Source organism: Anomaloglossus baeobatrachus, chromosome 2 (genome assembly GCF_048569485.1).
Source record: "Anomaloglossus baeobatrachus isolate aAnoBae1 chromosome 2, aAnoBae1.hap1, whole genome shotgun sequence".
NCBI lineage: Eukaryota > Metazoa > Chordata > Amphibia > Anura > Aromobatidae > Anomaloglossus > Anomaloglossus baeobatrachus.
Window position 1 is genome coordinate 103,570,017 of NC_134354.1, and position 22,500 is coordinate 103,592,516.

The 22,500-nt window shown below is 42.3% G+C and overlaps 1 protein-coding gene across 1 annotated transcript in view; it reads left to right on the forward strand.

Annotated features, from left to right (window-relative positions):
- The window catches only part of MYO18A (myosin XVIIIA), a 538,612-nt gene that overhangs the window by 43,012 nt on the left and 473,100 nt on the right, over positions 1-22,500 (forward strand). Inside the window, exon 2 of the mRNA XM_075333424.1 lies at positions 14,668-15,801. Within this exon, the coding sequence (XP_075189539.1) occupies positions 14,779-15,801 (1,023 nt within the window). The 5' untranslated portion in view covers positions 14,668-14,778. The remainder of the gene's footprint in view (positions 1-14,667; positions 15,802-22,500) is intronic.

The following is a 22,500-nucleotide window of genomic DNA, read 5'->3' on the forward strand; positions in this document are numbered from 1 at the left end:
GGCTCGTACCTTACTGCCCGCCGCACAACAGAGCTGCTGCCCGCTACACAGACCTCACTGCCCACCGCACAACAGAGCCACTGCACAGACCTCACTGCCTGCCGCACAACAGAGCCGCTGCACAGACCTCACTGCCCGCCACACAACAGAGCCGCTGCACATACCTCACTGCCCGCCGCCTCACAGACCTCACTGCCTGCAGGCACAAAAGTGCACAGCATTCCCCTGGTTTCCTGTGACCCCTCTCCACAACCCCCCCCGGGTGAGCTACATTCGGATTTTAAGACGCACCCCTCATTTTCCTCCCAAATTTTTCTCACTGGAGGGACAATTTGGGGGCTTTAAGGTCAGTTTATATGAAACCTACTGGTGGCACTAAAAGAAAATGCCAATCAGTAAACATTTTACTAATCTACAATTGTCTAATATCCTGTTACCCTGCCAGACGCCAGTAAATAATGTGCACTGAGCGATCAGTACTGGATTGGTGGGCACAGGCTGCCATTGTTCTCAGACACATGACTTCTATTTACAAAGGTCAATGTGCTGCCGAGAATGTTTCAGTTTCGCAAAAGAAATTGCGATTGGCAGTGTATCTCGGATCACGCGCACCCATACAAGTCCATGGGTTGGTGTGAACATCTGTCTGCACTCTGATGACCTCCGAGTACAGGCCTATATATGCAGAGAGGCCATGGATAAGATGGAGACTCATTGGTGATCTGATGTTCCCATGTGAGAGAATTGGAGCACAGTGACTGTTTGTGCCGAGTGTCATTAGCCCTTGCATCAGATACTATATGCTTACGTGACCCCTGGCCTAAAGGTTTAGGAGCTGTGAAAGCGTGGCTGTTTTCTTCTAAAAACAGTGCCACACATGTCTACTTGCTGTGTTTTTGCGTTTGAGCGCTATACATATAAAGGGAACCTGTCATGTCAAAAACCACTATTAACCCGTAGCTACTGGGCTAATTTTCAGGTTTTACTATTGTTCTAAACTCTACGGTGGCCTCACTGAAAGCCACGCTACTATGAGGTAATGAAGTTTTTCATAGAGACAGTGCAGGGAGAGGATACAGTTACCGCTCAGTATATAGTAAGTGGCAGCTGTAACCACTCTCTGGCACTGACTGACAGCTGATTCTGCAGTGCGTTAGTGCTGAGCCGGCTGTCAGTCAGTGCCAGTGCACTGTTACAGCTGCTGCTTACTATGTATTAAGTTTGAACTGAAATTGCAGCATTAGCGCCTCTGACTGAAAGCCAAAGGCTTCTGGGAGGAATAATGTTCATTTCTTCATTGCAGCGGTCGGGCAGTTTTACAACGATATTTACCGCAGATTACCATACATTTAGGTTAATAGTGTTATTTGACATGACCGGTTCCCTTTAAATAGAGCTGAACTTCAACACTACACACACCCTGTAGACTGGAGTGGCGCTGTTCTTAGAAGAAAGCAGCAGTGCTGTTCTTCTCTACAGCCTTTTGAAGATGCCCGTCACACAATGTGATATTTTATGCATGAGACCCAATAAGTACTAGAATGTTTGGTTGCCTCATTACTAGTAAGCAGGAAATCCTTCCCAGGTACATGCTTGTCTGTTTGGATATTGATCGTAATACCAGTAATCAGATGCTAAGGTTGTAGTTGACCAGATCGCAATTATTCTAATGTCCAAAATGATCCCAAATGTTTTAATTTTAATCTGCAACTTTCTCTGGCCTGGGGAGGGGGCTGGCCTCTTCCGGCTTGGGGAGGGGGCTGGCCTCTTCCGGCTTGGGGAGGGGGCTGGCCTCTTCCGGCTTGGGGAGGGGGCTGGCCTCTTCCGGCTTGGGGAGGGGGCTGGCCTCTTCCGGCTTGGGGAGGGGGCTGGCCTCTTCCGGCTTGGGGAGGGGGCTGGCCTCTTCCGGCTTGGGGAGGGGGCTGGCCTCTTCCGGCTTGGGGAGGGGGCTGGCCTCTTCCGGCTTGGGGAGGGGGCTGGCCTCTTCCGGCTTGGGGAGGGGGCTGGCCTCTTCCGGCTTGGGGAGGGGGCTGGCCTCTTCCGGCTTGGGGAGGGGGCTGGCCTCTTCCGGCTTGGGGAGGGGGCTGGCCTCTTCCGGCCTGGGGAGGGGGCTGGCCTCTTCCGGCCTGGGGAGGGGGCTGGCCTCTTCCGGCCTGGGGAGGAGGCTGGCCTCTTCCGGCATGGAACAAAGAAACCAGCTCCCCTACTTGACTCCAAATTAGTGAATGTTTTGCCCCTCTATCAGAATGGAGTTCTACTCTTCATCCCTTTTAGTGCAAAATGACATACATGTACAACTCTACAATGAAATGTAAAACTTTGAATCACTCCCTTTTTTTAACCATTAATAAAGAAATAATAAACCGCTATTGTCACAGCTTTTGCAGTCTGGTCTATCAAAATATAGCATTAATCAACCCCTAAGAAAATGTAATAAAAAATGAAATTGTTGTGTGTACCAAAACCCCCACTAGGTTCAATGACTGGTATCTGGTTTTGTGTTTAGGTTTTTTTTTTTTTCTTCCCAAATCTGCAGGGCTGAAATGTAGCGATCCACTTGTATCCGCCATGAAATTTCTGCCTTGCTACAATTACCTCAATGTCATTGAATCTTTTTCTTTTGCTGCACTTGTGATATTTGTTCCAAAAATGACAACCAAAAGAATTTTGTTAAAAATTTCTCCTGAAGCCCCCTCCCCCCAACAATGTTCTTTGTGGTCTGAACGGGAAGTGATCTTGGTATTTGGACCTAACACTGGGTTGGCTGATGTTTGGATGACACAAAGCATTCTACAGAGTCAGGTTTGTGTAGATTGTTTCAGTCCTTCCTTGTAGAACATGGCTCTGAGCCATAGTTAATCTTTAACCCAAAAAGCTCTGTCTTGGGAATTGCTCACACTAGCGTATAACACGGACGAGTACAATCCGAGAGAATAAAGGATTGCACTCAGATCAATCTTAGGCTGCTTTCACACATCTGGTTTTAGCAGAGCCGGCCAATCCGGCTCTAAAACCTATGCAACGGATGCGGCGACAAAACCGCATCCTTTGCATAAGTTTTTGACATGCGGCCCGTCCGGTTTTTGCCGCTTGCGACACGCTACTGAGCATGCGCAGTGGAAAAAAACGCATGCGGCGACCGGATGCGGTGTTTTCCGCATGCGGCGTCCATAGGCATGCATTAGACGCATCGACCGGATACGTCGCAATGCGTTTTTTTTTTTTTTTTTTGCCGGACAAAAAAAACGTGCCAGGCAACGTTCCATCCGGCCGCCGCATCGGCTAAATCTGCCGCATGCGGCAAAAACGAACCAAACGCAAGCCCATTCAGCACAATCCGGCACTAATGAAAGTCTATGCAAAAAAAACCCGCAACGGGCGGCAAAAAAACCAAAAACGGTTGCGGTTTTTTTGCAAAGCGCCGGATTGTGCCGCACAGGAAAAACCGGATGTGTGAAAGCAGCCTTAGTCTGTTAATCAATGAAGGTGTGTGTGTGTGTGTGTGTGTGTGTGTGTGTGTGTGTGTGTGTGTGTGTGTGTGTGTGTGTGTATAGAATTTTTTAAATTTTATTTTAGATTTTTTTTTTTTTTTTTTTTTAAATTCTCCGCCTGTATTCGGCTTTGGGAAATAAGCAGTATGCCTCAAGTTGATGTGGAAATTGGATGAGACCCACCTATGTATATCTGAGTGGAAGGGATAAAAATCTGATAACACACCAACCATCTTAGTGCCATATGTTGGGTTTTTTTTTTTTTTTTTTTTAAACAGATGCATTACCATTCTGTAGCATAAGACACTGTAAATATGTGTAAATTAATATTAGCTGTTGAGAAAAAAAATATATTGCACACAGATGACAAGTGAGAAAAAAGGAGCAGAGAGCAGCTCCTGTCACTCTAAATTATAGGTATTGTAAGGATAATAAAACTGCACTGGGCATCTCATCTTTATAGTGTGAGTACAGGGGCCACGGAAGAATGTTTTATCTCCCCAGAGTACAACTTTTCAGTCAACAATACAGAACATGGTAGCTGTTGATTTAAAGGTCCTTTAGTGACAGCTATGATCCTGCACTTTCCCTTAAGTAATAACATTTTACCTGGCGGACAGTAATATTGGGCCCATCGCCTATATATGTTAGGTGGGTAGACAGCCCCTTTACAATCATAGGTACTGATTGACATGCTGACAACTATGCTCTCCCTTTCAGGCCCACTATATAGATAATGGAGGAAGTGTGTGCATTATTAATAAGGCAGATATGAGATATCTACCTCCAACCATACAGAGTTCCTAAGGCTGTGGAATAAGACTATGGCAATATGGAGCTATAAGACTCCTCACCACTGACAGCCAGATTGGTTTGTCAGTCTCTTCAAAGAGAAAAGATTCCCCCTATTGCAATATGTGCAGTGAACCCCAAAATTTCAATTTTCCATTTAAAAAAAAAAAAAAAAAAAAAAAAAAATTTCCTATTAATCCCATATTCCATCTAGAAAGATATAAATAAACTTTGGACATGTAGTTATATTTTTGGTGACGTAATGAACACCTTCATTGCAGCTGTATAGACTGTAATTGGGATATGACAGGTTCTGGTGGTGGTCGTTGTGCACTCATCAGACATGGCTATCATTTTTTGTTCACTATTTAGAGCAAACACTAGCACATGTGAGCCCAGCCTAAGATATCAGCAGGCTGAATGTGTTCCCAATGGGGATAGGGGAGTATGCCATTTCCAGATCCTTCTTGCATGCAAAATCTACTGTCTATGGAGAATTGGGACAACTAGAATAGATGGCGGCCCTATTCTACTGAAATTGGCTGGGGGGGGTTGACATTCTTCTAAGGCCTCATGTGCACGCTGTGTTTTTTTTGTTGGCCACGTTTTGGGTGCACGATTGCTGGGGAAGGAAATAACAGTTTTTGGACCAAAGTCTGAGATTTCAGCTTTTCTGTTGCAGCTTTTTTTGGTTGCATCTTTGTGATGACCGCAAAGATACATCATGTCAATTTTTTTTCTGCATTTTTGAGCCCTCAGGTAATAGATTTCACTTGAAAAATGCACTGGACAAAAATGCATCATAAACACATGCTTTTTTTTTTTGTTTTTTTTTTTTTGTATGCGTTTTTGGCACGGGTGTGTTTTTTGGAACAAAAGCGTGCATTTATGTGGTCACCACAAAGGTGCAGCATACGGATACACCGTAATAATTTTGGCCACCATAAATCACATGATTAATTAGCAGAGGCCGGTCTGGAGGAGGCAGTCTGGAGCCCCCATACAGAGATGGTTGACCAGTTCTGAAAAGGGAGAAAACCAATTAACATCTTGACAAGATAGACCCAGATAATGCTGTATTGGTTTACCTTGCCTTGTTTGCAAGTGTGTTTTTTGTGTGTACACCTTAAAATGACAGATAAATGATGTTTTTTGTGCTGATGCTCCCCTCACCCACCTCATATCCTATTTACGGTATATAGAAAAAAATATACTGCATATAGAAATGTTGCAACATTTGCATTTGCCAGTGGGTATTTTTTTTTTTTTTTTTTTTATAGTCTTAACGTCCTATTGGTTCAGGAAATTCACATGTATATTAGCAACAATGAACAAGTCATAATCATATGTTTTGTAGAGAAGCAACTAATGCGCGGGTGCAAACGTCCTACCTAGTAAGGGAGGGGGGGCAGGTTCAGGTGTGATCACCTATTGTGACTGGTAAATTCTGTGTTATCAGTCATTGCAGTCATTCCAATCCTGGCTTTGATGATAAGGAGCCTGCTGAAAACGTTTTACTAAAAGGACAAGAAGTGTAAATCTAAAATAGCCACCATGACCAGTGTGAAAAATGCCAAATTACTAATTTTAGCTTTGCTAGATGTATATGTGCAAAGAAAATTAAAAAAAATAAATTTTTTATATATATATATATATATATATATATATATATATATATATATATATATATATATATATATATATATATATATATATATATATATATATATATATATATATATATATATAATATAATTTGTGAGTTTTATGTAGGTCACTAATCTATACAGTAGACCAAAGACTAAAAGGTAGACCACACAAATGATCTGTAATTCTGTGATACCTTCATTTTATTATTGATACGTCAGATTGTCTCCATGTTTAAATGTTGATTATACGCCGCATTCATACATTGTCTAAAATATCACCACATGGAACAGTTTTGTAAATCTCCCTGTGGATTGGGCCAAGGGTTTCTAATTTGGAATTTTTGGACAGATTTCTGCGATAAATACTGTACATGGTGCATAAACCCTAACCTTGGTTTCAATATTAGCCCTATAAATGTGGAGCTTTTGAGGCCATAGTGTGGCTTGTGGGCTAAAAGTGGGACTTTATGGTTGAATTCTTATAGATGCGTGTGTAGATTCAGAGCCTGCATGTTTGCTCAGGCGTTCGGACCTTGACACACTATACATTATCCTTCCGTGCTTTTCCCAATTGGCTTAGTTCCTTATTACTCTAGGTCTAAAAATAGTTCCTCAGTATATAATGGTTTTGTTAATGGACTCGTGCATTCGATATTGAGCATGTGTGTACTTTTGTGTTTTTGCCTGCTTAACAAAGTAGGACAATAGCTTTCTACGCCCCAATACAGGAGCCCATATACGTTCCATAAAAGCACAACGAGGGGCACAACTCAGACCTTTCCTCAGTGCTCAGGTAACGCCTCTCCTTTCCTACTGGTACCTGGATGTGTTTTGGTCTTTGCCTGTCTTGTGATGTTGACCGGGGTGGACAATACCGTTGGTTCAATCTGTGGCCCCACTGGAATGAGGCCCACATTTATCTCCAAAGCAGGTGGGATTGTGAATGGGCTATTGGACTATTGTTCTTGCACAAGGGCCCTCATCCGTCGGTGTCCACTCCTGTGGGTGACTTGGGTTGTTTCCATGCTAAATGTGGGTACTGATCCCTAATGGAATGGAAATAACTTGATATGGGAAAACGTAACTTCATGATCTTCTGCTGAGCAGCGCACCCTCTACTCCTCGGTGCTTGGAGCTTCACGTCTGTTTTTTTTTTTTTTGTTTGCTGAGGTCTGGAGAGCACAAGCCCAGCTTTCTAGAACTGACAGGTCTGTGGCTGTGCACGTCCCCTTTGTGTCGGATGCTTTTGTTACTACTCGCCGGCTGCTTTCTTTCATGAATAATTGAGATGGTGTTAAGTTCTGAACAAACCTCATAAAAAAAAGTAGGAAGAAGAATAGTGTTGGTTGTCTCCACCTGAGGAACGATATAGGTCCTTAATGCGGAATAAGGACACCGGTTGTGATGAATCAGGGTTTGCTAGTCAAATTCTGCACATTCAGAAGCAAAAAAAAGCCCCTAAATAGAATAGGAAGCTTTGAGGAGTAGGGGAGGGGTTTTCCTGGGAACAAAGCCCGGCTGGTGGTCCTGCCTGGCACATCACAAGCCTCCATCGATGTGCTAGGAAGAGATGATTTATGGGTCTTGGAACCTTAATGTGTTTACTATCGGACATTTCTTGGGTCTTGGAACCTTAATGCATTTACTATCGGACCTTTCTTGGAGGTGTGCTCTTATTTACCTCTTTGTGGACAGGAATGTGACGCGGAGGAGTAAGTAGGAACACCTCGTCTTAATATTTACTCACTGAGTGTGCATGCCATGTCGTTGTGACTCTTTATGTAACTTGTGTGGCTCTGGACGTCTTATGGGATCTGTTTTAGAATCGATGAACGTTCTTTCATGGATCCAGTTTTTGCCAATGGTTTTGGTCCTGAAAACCTTTGACTATTGGATCACCCTTCATAGAGGCCGGGATAGTAGTGGTGCTGCAGTGATTTCACTGTGGGGATTCAATAGAAAGCAATAAGTTTTGATCCCCCATGCTACTTTTATCTCCACCATGAAAACGAGTCTTCAGACTTTTGACCTCACACGACATGTACCATAGTTATAGGAATTGTCCACCTTTCCGGGACTTATATTTTTTTTTAATTTATTTTGGACAACCCCAATAATCAGTTCTCCCTAGGTTAGTCATGTGCCACTATAATCTTGCCTGAAGAGCGTGGTCAATGTCGGCACACTACCTACACGGGACATGTAGGGAGACCCAATATTAGATATCCGCTTTCTGTCCCGTACTGTGTACAATGACAAATTATCTAATTCCAGTGAAAACCATATGTACTGTGTAGCCGTGTTACTGTTGTCTTTATTATTGTAAGATCTTGTTACTGAACCTTGTCTTTTTGTTGTGCAATAGAAAGAATAGGTAACTTGATCACCTGGGTAGGATTTCATGTCACAGACTGATTTTCAGTTTTTCTTGCCTTGTCTCAGTCTAGACAGTAAATGGTTAGAACCTGTTCTGAATATTTAGTTATTTTCTGGTTGCCCTTAGTCCTTCTGAATTTTGTTACCTTTGTTCATACAAACATTCTTCCTTTGGGTGTTTTAAGAGTACAATTTCTACACAAGCCTTTTAGGCCAGAATTTCCCAGTTTCCTTCTGTGTCAGCTATACAATGATGAGAGCCCATTAAGTTCTGTGTCCCTGAATTGGCGCTTAGCTTTTGACCCCTTTTACACTTTCAGCAATAAGTGATATTTTCCATATCAATTGCAGTTTACCCCTCTGACATTTACTTAAAGAGGTATTCCCATCTCCAAGATATCTCAATATACAGTGTGTCCACCCATATCCTATCCACCGCCATTAAGTTGAGAATGGGGGCAGCTATAGGCATAGAAGTAGTGTCTAGGTATAGTAAAGTAGCCATGCGCTACGCAATGAAACCACCTATAGCGCCACCTGGTGGAAAACAACGGAGTTAGGATTTTTATCTCGAAAATGGAACGAGATAGAGGAAAAAAAGTGAATTAAAAAACTGTAGGCCACTTCTATGCCTATAGCTGTCGCCGTTCTCAAGTTAATAGCAGTGGACAGGATATGGGTGGACACAGTGTATAGTACATGTAATAAAATTACCAAATACCTCCAATTAGTAATATAGTGTAGTTCTCCTGATATAGCCATGTGTCTTACCTCATGTGCAGGGCATGGCAGCTTAGGTAGCCATGGTTACGTCCACTAATAGTGTCAGTTAGTTGCTCGTGGTCATAACCGTGGACACCTACGTTGCAATGCCCTGCACATGAGGTAAGGGATATGGCCATATCAGAAGAACTATGGAAGTATTTGCTAATATTATTACACCTACTACATATTGGCATAGGATCTTGGAAATGGGAATATCCCTTTTTAAGCCCTTCCAAGGCTGAGGTCATGTCCACTAATCTGTTAGAATAGATCCAGCAGCAATTTTTTGGCAAAAAAAGTTCTGCAAACCATAACTTTTATGTCTATGTTTAAATAATTGATTTTTGCCAGATCAATTTTTTTTTTTTACATTTTAAACACTTTTTTTTTTTATTTTTGTTTTGTTTTTTTTTTTTTTAACATGGAAAATTGATTTAACTGATTGCTATTTCTTTACCATTTGAAACTGATCCAAAGCAAAAAACTGATCATTTAGGTTACAGTCCGACTAGCAGATGTTACTTGTGTTACGAACACTTCATATTTTCGTTGCGTTCTAAACACTGCGTTTTACAGTGCAAGCACAGAGGATGGGATTCATAGAAGTCTTCTCCTGCCCACTGTGCTTTTTTTTTTTTTTTTTTTTTTTTTTTTCTTTACGCTATGTAAACTGACCTGCGGTGCATTTTACCAAACTGCGGCATGTCAATTTCTCTTGCAGAGAACCCTGTTTGTTTTGTTTGTTTGTTTGTTTTTTTAGCAGAGTTTCCCCCTAGATTTTTAATTAGATGCAGAAAAAAGATTTACTTGCATTTTTGTTGCACTTACCTGGAGGAAATGCACTAAAAATGCTGTTAATTCACACCGAATGATGCCAATACCAGTGAGTTTCAAAAAACAAAACTGGTTTATTTAAAGAATGACACACCAAACGGAGACAAAAAAAAGTGTCAAACGCAAATAAAAATGCAGCGTCAAAACGGACACAAGAACACAATGATAAAAATGCAAGTTAACCAAGGTGCAGATATGGTGCATAAATTCTTCAGCATCCAACTCCACTGATCCTGATCGTGGGAACGTAGCCTTGCAAATGAAAGAAAAATGGATAGTTAAAGAGCAGTCTATGGATCCGGTTTCCATAGACTCTAATGTTAAAAAAAAAAAATAAAAAAAATTGAATTCAACTAATATCAAATTTAAAAAGGACAAACTTGAGTTTGCAGAAATTTTGACAACTGATTACTGCTGGGTCCTTTTGTAACGGATGATTACTGGACCTATGTGCGCAATTTCCAGCATTAGGCCGGGGCCACACGGAGCACTAGTGCGATCCTCGCATGACACTCGGCTCACGCTGGCAGCACAGCAGAGCTGAGTGTCATAAGAGTGTCCCTGCGACTGAGGTCTGACTGTGCGAGCGGACCTCAGCTGCTGGGGGTGGGCCGACACTGAGTAGGGGAGGGAGGGATTTCTCTCCCTCTCTCCTCCTTAGGCAGCTATTGTGGTTCTCGCTCTGCACTCGTGGTACACCGGTGTACCGCAAGTGCAGTGCGATTCTTCTCTCGCCCCATACACTTGAATGTGTGCAAGAGAAAGGGTCTCACATTACAGCCGCAGCATGCTGCGATTGTTTTCTCGGTCCGATTTAGCTCATGTGCGATGACACACAGGCTAAAATTGGTCCGAGTGGAATGTGATGTTTTATCGCACTCCACTCGCACCGATTTTCTCGGCGTGTGGCTGAGGCCTTACTCCTGTATTCTGCATAGTGTGAGCATTGTCCTTCTCTGCTTTTTACAGTATATTGCAGAGTTCCTGGCTTGGAAGGTAAATCTACAAAATCCAAACACCAGTGCAATACTTGCATGGCCTAGCCTGATAAAAACCATGCGTTCTATGCTCTTGTGACTTGCAGGTGACCATCATTCACTTTGTATAATTTCCCGTTTATTCAGTGAACACGTGGAAAGCCTGTGTTAACAACTGCGTTAAGGAAATAGATCTGACCTATGTAGGCATTAATATTGATTTCTGTAATCTGTGTGTAATATGAAATACACCGTGAAGGGGGCGCAAGTGCTGAATTGTGCTTGTGGCTGGGAACACCCTGCTCAAAGGTCAGCCGAGAATCCACCCCTATGAGTCTGATCTGTTGGAGGAAAGGTTTGGTAAAATAATCACCTGGTGACCGATATACAAACCTAAGTCCATGGTTAAACTCAGTGCTCCCATCTTATAATATGTATAGAATTATATGGATATATTGAAGTTGGTCTGTACGGATACGGCAGCTTTACATCTAGTGATGGAGCCTCTCTGTATGGATCTAGTACGAGGCACCACTGGTGGATTTGCATGTTCTGTAAATGCTGGCGACTTGTTTTCGTGCAAATGACCGGCTAGTGGAGGGCTTGTGGACAGACGTGGGCCTCTAGTTAATGTATTCATTTAGTACAGGGTTTGTTTTTTTTTTTCACAGAACCACACATCCCATCTAAAACTGATGCCTTTTTTTCCAAAGAGGAGGCTTCTGGACTGTATCTATTGGGTCCTGGATGTGACTTCTACATCTGCATCTATAGCTACTACCCTAGTTCTCTGTGCACGAAGCCATAAGCATACGGCATCTGTTCATTTGCATGGGATGTTGGGATTTTGCACATGGTTAACGTGTGAGGTAGATCTATTGATGATATTTTTTTTTTATTTCATTTATATTTTTTAAATTTTTACTCTTCACAAGTGAAATTGATGGCACATTGTCCAAAGGCTTCTGCATGTTAAATTTCACCCACATACAGTACATGCCCCTTTTTATGACACCAGTGAGTTCTTAGGTGGCAGACAATATTTTTGGCATTCTCTAGGCACCAGAACCTGGGTTTGAAACTAATACCGGTCTTCTATTATAGTGACTCCTCTAGTTCTGCAATCTATAGGCTATCCCCAACTGTTCTGTTTGGTATCGTTATGCATATTTTCATGACATTCAGATCTTAAAGGGGTTTTTTCACTGCTATGATATTGATGATCTATACTGTGGTTAAGTTGTCAGACCTCCACCAATCTGATATTATCACCAGTAAACTGCTAGCGGCTCCGAAAGCTGCCGGATGTTAACAGAATAAAGCGCAAAACACAAACGCTTCTTCATACTATTTAATGGTTGCTGCTGGGAACAGAAGATCAGCGCCTACATAATGATATGGAAATAGTTGACAATGATTGGTGTTAAGCTGGGTTCACACATAGCGACAGCGACAACGACATCGCTGTTACGTCACCATTTTCTGTGACGTAGCAGCGACCTTGTAAGTCGCTGTTATGATCGCTGCTTAGCTGTCAAACACAGCGACGCAGCAGCGATCATAACGTCGCTACATGTGCAGAGAGCAGGGAGCCGCGCACACTGCTTAGCGCTGGCTCCTTGCTCTCCTAGCTACAGTACACATAGGGTTAATTACCCGATGCGTACTGCAGCTACATGTGCAGAGAGCAGGAGCCGGCAGCACAGGCAGCGTGAGAGCGGCGGAGGCTGGTAACGAAGGTAAATATCCCCTGGTTACAGCTAAATATCGGGTAACCAGGGAAAGGTCTTCCCTTGGTTACCCGATGTTTACAGTGGTTACAGCTTTCCCCAGATGCCGGCTCCTGCTCCCTGCTCGCTTCATTTCGTCGCTCTCTCGCTGTCACACACAGCGATGTGTGATTCACAGCGGGAGAGCGACGACGAAAAAATGAAGCAGGACATTCAGCAACGACCTCACAGCAGGGGCCAGGTCGTTGCTGGATGTCACACACAGCGACAGCGACGGGACGTCGCTGCAACGTCACAGAAAATGGTGACGTAGCAGCAACGTCGTTGTCGTCGTCGCTGTGTGTGACACCACCTTTACACTTCCACTGATCTTATTTGATGACCTATCCTAGCGATAACAGAAGGGATCAATCCCTTTAAATTGCTCATATACCTTTTGGATAAATACTGCTACTCTTTAACTAGAATAGGACTGAACCGTCTTGCCACAGAGAACCCATGAACAGCGTTACCACTGTTTCAGGAGGAAAGCCACCATGTTTTTCAGATATCCAGTCTAGTAGGCTGTTATCATTTTCTTTGTACTAGTCTATAACTTATGATAGATATCTCAGTCTAAATACTGCATTTTTACCATATACTAGGACATGAGAGCTGGTCTTGATGGCTGTATTTTTTTATTTTTACAATATTATATATTACAATGAGGTACCATGAACCCTGAACGAAGATTCAAGTTGTCACTGGATGGAGTCTCCTGCAGATCCAAAACATTTACAGATTGTGGTTCCAGCTATAAAATATATTTCTTTCACAAATGTTTGACTGGTCCCTTGACAATAGCTGATGAGTTCCTTGAATCTTCTGTGATCTCTAGGAAGTAACTTTTTATCTACAGCACCCCCACAGGAGAAATGAAACGTTACAGTGCTCACATTCAAATCATTGGGTTATTGGTGTAATTAGGAATATGATTGGTCCTATAGATCAAAACACTGTTTTTGGTAACTCCTCTCGATGCGCGACAAGCATCCCTAACCTAGCCTAGAGTTGGGCAGATTGATTTGCAGTACTCCGGTCCTTCTGCCTGTTCGTAGTCTCTTGCCACAGGGAATGACGTTGCAGCAAGCCTTGACTGATCAAAATACGGGATGAAGATACTGGAAGATAAGCAATTCATAAGCGTCACATTGACGTGATCGATGGCTCAGAATCAATCCGCACATCTCTATAGAAAGTCCCAATATTAACAGAAAACCCCTTTATTAATGAAAAGGTCCCTGATGGGATTTAAGTAAACTGTTTTCTACACAGTAGTTTCTTAAGGCCCAGGACACACGGCGAGAAAAACCATGCGAGTGGAATATTACTTACCAATATTACTTTATGGCGCCGCTCCCATGAGCGATTTATTTTCTCAGCCCTAATCGGACCGAGAAAACAGTCGCAGCATGCTGCGAGTGGAATGCGATCCTGTTCCACTCTCACCCATGCAAGTCTATGGTGCGAGAGAAACCTCGCACTGCACTCGCATTACACCGGAGTAACGCGAGAGCAGTGCGATTCTCGCATCAGCCAGCAACGGAGGAGATGGGGAGACAAATCCCCCCCCTCCGCAACTGTGGTCTGATCGCACGATCTGACCACAGTCGCATGACACTCGCCTCCCGCTGTGCTGCGAGCGTGTGCCGAGTGTCATGTGAGCACTCGCACAAATCCTCGTGTGGCCTCTGCCTTACATTGGATGTCCTGCACACGTGTATACTTTTTAAATCAAATATTGTTTTAGTTGCTTACGTGATACAAAAAATGTCTTTGGCATTGCTCGTATGTATGTAGTACATTAAATATTGTTTTATTTGTAACTTCTTGGAACTCATGGCCTTGTGGAATAGATACTGATGGATTCATAAATGCAAAGTGTCAAATTCTCTGAATGTACAATAGAAATCCTGTATTTCTGTTTCAGCTTTTTTTTTTCCTTTCTAGTGTCTTGTGTCTTCCATGAAGTAATTCTTTATTATCTCATTGTGTCCTCTCTTCTTCTTTTCAGTGAAATATTTATCTATGAGGTTTTGAGAAACACGAGACAAGAAGAGACAAGAATACTTTGAGCCCCACTACGGAGCACGTTGCGAAAACTGCATCATAAATATATCCCAACATGTTCAACCTAATGAAAAAGGATAAGGACCGAGATGGAGTCAAAAAGGACAAAAAGAAAGAAAAGAAGGAAAGAATGTCTGCAGCTGAGCTAAAGAGTCTTGAGGAGATGAGCATGAGGAGGGGCTTTTTTAATCTTAATCGTTCCTCAAAGAGGGACTCCAAGACCAAACTGGAAATATCTAATCCTATACCAATTAAGGTAGCTAGTAGCTCCGAACTTAACCTCACTGACATCGACTCGGACAATGTCAGTAATAGAGGTAGCGCTCTGTACGACTCTGGCCATCTCAGTACTGCCAGCTCCAGTGATGACTTGAAGACTGAGGAAAACAACTTCAAAGGTAGTGTTCTCCAGCGAGCTGCTAAGTTTGGCTCTCTGGCCAAGCAGAATTCTACTGGGATGGCGCAGATGGTCAAACGATTCTCCTTCTCCCAGAAGAGCAAAGACGAGAGTCAATCTGAAACCTCTACCCCATCTGAAAACTCTGCCGCTCCTTCTCCACAGGTCGAAATCAGAGCTTTTGATGGTCAGATTAATAAATACTCTGTGCCTTCAGTGCAGGTAGTCCCGCCAAGCAATACTCCACCGATTGTCAACATTCCGGAAGTAGTTGCAAAAACCTTTCCGGCTGATTTGAGGTTACCTTCTGTGCTTCCACCACAGGCACCTGTGCCAAGAGAATTGGTGCTACAAAGGAGAAACACTGGAGATTTTGGCTTCTCGTTACGTAGGACAACCATGTTGGATAGGGCACCTGATGGGCAGGTATACAGGAGGGTTGTCCACTTTGCAGAACCTGGTGCTGGCACTAAAGATCTCGCTTTGGGGTTGGTACCCGGTGACCGACTGGTTGAAATAAATGGTCGTAATGTGGAGAATAAATCTCGTGATGAAATTGTAGAGATGATCCGCCAATCTGGAGATACAGTAAGGCTAAAAGTTCAGCCCATCCCTGAACTGAGTGAACTGAGTAGAAGTTGGCTGAGGAGCAGTAAAGGACTGCGAAAAGAGGCTTATGATGTAAGTATTCTATTATTCGTATTGATGTTCTCCAGCCCAAAAAGTTTGTTCCCATAACCTGACCATTTTGTTCTACTCCTGTGTGTTTTATATAGATATTGGCTTTGATCATATATAATATATTATTTTGTCCTAGCAGGTGAAATACTATAATATTCATAAGCATTGGATTCTGACTTCATCTCCAACTCTCCATTTTTTTGTCTCCAGTCTTCCATTTCTATTTTTCCACATTCCAACTTGAGGTCAGACTTCTTCAGATATATAATGAGTACTAAGCGAGATGAGGAGACCCGTGGAAGTTCAGTTTAGCGGCTTAATCCGGACTTTAGATAAAGTTCGGTTTGGGACCTGGGAATTGACCTGAACCCCAATGGAAGTCACTGATTGCGCAGTTGAGGTCTCCACCGCCCATATGCAGACAGCCATAAACTGATCACTTCCGTGGGGCGGATGGGGTTTTTCCATTTTTTTTTTTTGGTGCACACTATATCCGTTATATAGTTTACTGTGACATGATAACTTAAGGCCCAGTCACACACAACGACTTACCAGCGATCCCGAAAACGATGCGACCTGATAGGGATCGCAGGTAAGTCGCTGGGAGGTCGCAGGTGAGATGTCACACAGTCAGATCTTACCAGCGATGCAGGAACAATACAGGTCGCAGTAGCGACCTGTATAACGATCTCAGCAGTCACTGTGACCCTGTCACATAGTGTCAAACACAGCGATGTGTCCTGCCCAGGAGGACGTCGCCTTTGAAGAAAATGACCTGGACCATTCAGCAACGACCGGCGACCTCACAGCAGGGGCCTGATCGCTGGTAGGTGTCACACATAACAAGATCGCTAACGGGATCGCTACTGCGTCACAGAAACCGTGATTCCTCAAACCTGAAGTAGAATTTAAACTAATTAGTCAATGGTAATGTACAATCTTTAGTGTGTATTTGTATGGAGATAGAAAAAGATAGATAATTAGATATTTAGATCTAATTATCCACCTACATCTGTCCATGCAAATACACACACACACACACACACACACACACACACACACACACACACACACACACACACATATCTATATATCTCTATCTCTATATATCTCTATCTCTATCTCTCTCTATTATATTGGATATATGTAAATGTCATAAAACCCCTTTTTAACATGATGATGACCTTTAAATTGTTTGTTACAAAATTTTCAGTATAAAATGGAACCAATCTCTTTATGCCGATATTGGGTTTTATTTTCCTTGCCTACAGCTTTAAAATGTTTTTATTGCACCGACAATGTGGAATATGGGGTATGCACTTGTCCGTCTGACAGACCACCGGCCTTGGTGAAATGCATTGCATGAAAGCATAGTAAAATATGCTGGTTTGCAGATAGAAATCTACATTTTTATTCAGAGGAAATAATCCGAGTGTGGAATGCATGGTCTTTCCAATTTAGCCTTTTTTCAAACCATTGGGGGCCGTGCTACATTCCTGCCTGTAGATGTGTAAGGAGGTTGTACGGCTTCTTTTAATTACTTTTTTTCCCCTTTATTTTATACATAGATTGTGCTTTGTGTGTTTTTTTTTATTTTTAATACTATAGTTTGCTCTTATTTGCCTCTGCCTTGAAGCTGATGGTCCACATATACATATTTTATTTATTCTGGGGCCATGGGTTCAAATCTCGCCAAAGCAACATCTGGACGCAGTTTGTGTGTTGTCCCGGAGTTTGTGTGGGTTTCCTCTGGGCACTTTGGTTTTCTGTTGTACTCGGAAAGCAAACTGGCAGGTAACTTGACTTCTTGTTATTCTGGCCCGAGTGATTGGAAGTTCGGGAAAGTTTGCAAAACCCGTTGTGGTCAAGAACGCTTTTGGCCAAATGCTGAATATATTTGCAAATTGATACAGTATGCCGTAGCTCTTTATTACTAACACAAAGGTGTCTTGTGTCATTTTACCTGAAATTGGTATTCCAGACCCCCAAACATCATATCAGACTAGACAATGGAGATATGACCAACTTCACATTATACTGTATACTCCTCAACAGGTAGTTCGATGACGACTGGATGGAATTGGCTTTGCTTCTGCATTTTATGGTTCCTATGAGAAAACTGTGTTTTGTTTTTTTTTGTTTTTTTTTGTATTTTTTTTGTTGTTTTTTTCTGTGTGGTCAGAATACCACTTTTATGCCCTTGTATAATCTTTTGATAATGAATTCACTGCACTCAATTTGTACATTTGCAAGAAGGTGAAAAATCATTTATTTAAATCAAGTGATCAAGCAACATCCAAGGATGTTTCGACCCGCCTGGGTCTTAGTCAAGTCGCTGTATAGTAGGTGACTGAAGGGTGAAGGATGATGTGCACTGAAGCACTGAACTATATGGAAAATGGGTATAGATATGTTTTGCAAGCGCAGCAGCGCTGTTGCTATTTGAATCTCGTACAGGACACGAGAGTGCAGTGAATTCATTATCATATGACTTCAGGGCATCGCCCTTTTTTCACGTGCACCGCCATCCTCTTTAAACTGAGTGCAGACCATTGTTATATCCTTGTATAATCTTTAGTATTTTTACTTAAAGGGAACCTGTCAGGTGCAATATGCATCCAGTACCACGAGCAGTTCCGGGTGCATATTGCTAATCCCTGCCTAACCGTCTCTGTATCGAAGCATAAATAAAGAGAAATTAAAAAAAATATTTCTAAAGATTCGTTATAATATGCTAATGAGGCCAGGGACTAGTCGCAAGGGTAATATGTCCCCCGACTAGTTCGCCCTCTTATCATATTAGTACGCCCCTGTGGGTGTGCTAACATGCTAAGAGGGCGGACTAGTCGGGGTACATATAATACCCCTGCGATTAGTCCCTGGCCTCATTAGCATATTATAAAGGATCTTTAGAAATGCTTTTTTTTTTAAGATAGACATTTGTCCCCCCCTCCAATAAAAATGATACCATTTTTTTGTTTCGATCCGATTTGCCATCACGTCATACCTCGTGTATCTACTGTGTGGGAACAAGTGAATATCAATAAGCTTCTATGAAACAATTAAAGAAAACATCAGCACATTTTTACTTTAGGAAGCAGTGTCGTAGCTGTATAGGCCCTTATCCCCTAATACAAATTTATCCTTTTTGTTCCCCCGTTCTGAGAAATCTAATATAGAAGCCATATGCAGATTAGCTTGTCAATGCACTGGGGGCGTGTCTGTGCACTAGGAAAGATGCCTCTAAATTCACTGACACACCCCCTGTGCACTTCTAATCTGATTTACATAAGGCTTCTACACTAGATTTCTCAGAACTTGGGAACAAAAAGGATTATTTTTGTTAGCTGTATATGCATTTGTCTCCTATAACACTACTTTGTTTTGTAAAAAAAGTGCTGAGATTTTTTTTTTTTTTTTTTTTTTTAAGGGGTATTCCCATCTCCAAAATCCTATCTAAATATCCAATAAGTGTATTATTATTATTTATTATTATTATTAGCACATGCCTCCAATTAGAAATGTAGTATAGTTCTTCGGATTCACGATGTCTCTTAGCTCATGTTCAGGGCGTTGCAGGACCTTAGGTATCCATTTTTATGACCATGCATATATTCACAGTTGATAGTGGTCATAATATAACCATGGATACCCAAAGTCCTGCAATGCCCTGAACATGAGGTAAAGGCCCCGTCACACTAAGCAACATCGCTAGCAACATCGCTGCTGAGGCACAACTTGCTAGCGATGTCGCTGTGTGTGACATCCAGCAACAACCTGGCCCCTGCTGTGAGGTCGCCGGTTGTTGCTGAATGTCCTGGACCATTTTTTAGTTGTTGCTCTCCCGCTGTGAAGCGCACATCGCTGTGTGTGACAGCGACAGAGCAACAACTGAATGTGCAGGCAGCAGGAGCCGGCTTCTGCGGACGCTGGTAACCACGGTAAACATCGGGTAACCAAGAAGCCCTTCCCTTGGTTACCCGATATTTACTTTCGATACCAGCGTCCGCCGCTCTCAGCTGTCAGTGCCGGCTCCTGCTTACTGCACACGTAGCTGGAGTACATATCGGGTAATTAACCCAATGTGTACTGTGGCTAGGAGTGCAGGGAACAGGGAGCCGGCACTGGCAGTGTGAGAGCGGCGGACGCTGGTAACGAAGGTAAATATCGGGTAACCAATGTAAGGGCTTCTTGGTTACCCGCTGTTTACCGTAGTTACCAGTGTCCGCAGAAGCCGGCTCCTGCACACGTAGCAGAGTACACATCGGGTAGTTAACCCGATGTGTACTGTGGCTAGGTGTGCAGGGAGCCAGCGCTAAGCGGTGTGCGCTGGTAACCAAGGTAATTATCGGGTTGGTTACCCGATATTTACCTTAGTTACCAAGCACAGCATCGCTTCCACGTGTAGCGACGCTCCAGCGATCCCTGCCAGGTCAGGTTGCTGGTGGGATCGCTGGAGAGTCGCAGTGTGACATCTCACCAGCGACCTCCTAGCAACTTACCAGCGATCCCTATCCGGTTGTATCGTTGTTGGGATCGCTGGTAAGTTGTTTAGTGTGACTGGGCCTTTAGTGACATAGCTTATCAGAAGAACTATACTACATTGTATTTGCTAATCTTATTATTATTATTATTATTATTATTATTATTATTATTATTATTATTATTACATCTACTACATATTGGGATAGGATCTTGGAGATGGGAATACCCCTTTTAAATGTTTAATAGAAGCTTTTGATATTCACTTATTTCTGCACAATGGACACACAAGGCATAACGTGATTTTTCTGTTCTCCACGCAGCTAATGTTCAGACAAGTTCCATGTGTGGTCCTGTGGAGCTAGAACAATGGAGTAATTTACAATAGAGCAGCTACTGCATGTGACTGCTGTCATTACCGAGCCGACACCGTAGAACAAGAGAATTCATGCATCTTTAAAGGAAAGATTTGCAGTGATTATCTGCATATGTGCTTGTAACAAAGATAACAAGCTATACCATGAGAAAACTGATGAAAATTCCTAAGGGTATGTGCACACGCTAACTATTTGCTGCATTTTTGTGTTTGTTTGTTTTTTTTTCATGCAGTTTTGCCACAAAACCCCAAAAATTTCCTACTACCAGCAAAATGAATGATTCCTTAATTCTCATGCACACGATACTTATTTTTTCCTTGCAAATTTGAGTCTGTTACAGTTCTGTAGCATGTTGTGTTGTTTTTTTTTTTTTGTTTTTTTTTGTTTTTTTTTTTTTTTTCTTTTCCACCTCTTCTAAAGAATACACGAAAAAACGTGTCTGGTGAAAAAACGCAAGAAAACGTGTATTTTATGCTGTGTTTTCCTTCCGAACACTTGAGTAGTTGCAGCAGAAATGTCTGCAGGAAAAACTTAGTGTGCACGTACCCTTATGCTTCTTCAAATTTCTGGAATTTCCGTATGTTGTCGCCTGAGTTGTTATAGTGTTTTTTTTTTTTTTTGTTTTTTTTTTTCCCAGCTTTGAAAAACCTTTTACCACTACACACAGTCAGTTAAGTTTGACTCCTGGGCCAAAAATAAATCCAGTATCTCCCCCCCCCCCTCAAAAAAGCTAACTTTGTGTGACTGCAGAGTACCAAATTATGACGCTGTGCAATATGCATACTGTCATGATTCCATGTATTCCCTATGTGGATGTGTGGTCATGTGTCTGCATGTTTACAATTTCCATCATTGCAATTATGAGCCACAAAAACTCTTGCATTACTCTGCTCTTTTTTTTTTTTTTATTGGAAGAAGCTGGGTGAGAATAATCAACAATGCGAACGACATACATTCGGTCAGGAGACCACCCATCCACATGAAAAATACAGGGGAATTGTCGCAGTGTGCGCATCTCATACGGTCATGATTTGCCAGTAACAGAGTTACTGTAGACTTTTCTTCCTGGAATGAAGAACCCCTTTAAGAAGTTTACAGTGAGGACAGCCATTGTTTTAGACCAAAACCAGTTACCATTTATTGATATATGTAAAATATTGCGTATGCCAATGATTCCTAGTTACCTTTATTTTCTAAAAAATGTATTCATCTCGAGAAACCCCAAGGGGTATACAGTGCCTACAAGTAGTCTTCAACCCCCTGCAGATTTAGCAGGTTTGATAAGATGCAAATAAGTTAGAGCCTGCAAACTTCAAACAAGAGCAGGATTTATTAACAGATGCATAAATCTTACAAACCAACAAGTTATGTTGCTCAGTTAAATTTTAATAAATTTTCAACATAAAAGTGTGGGTCAATTATTATTCAACCCCTAGGTTTAATATTTTGTGGAATAACCCTTGTTTGCAATTACAGCTAATAATTGTCTTTTTTATAAGACCTGATCAGGCCGGCACAGATCTCTGGAGTTATCTTGGCCCACTCCTCCATGCAGATCTTGTCCAAGTTATCTAGGTTCTTTGGGTATCTCATGTGTACTTTAATCTTGAGCTCCTTCCACAAGTTTTCAATTGGGTTAAGGTCAGGAGACTGACTAGGCCACTGCAACACCTTGATTTTTTTTTTCCCTCTTGAACCAGGCCTTGGTTTTCTTGGCTGTGTTTTTTGGGTTGTTGTCTGTTGGAAGATGAAATGACGACCCATCTTAAGATCCTTGATGGAGGAGCGGAGGTTCTTGGCCAAAATCTCCAGGTAGGCCGTGCTATCCATCTTCCCATGG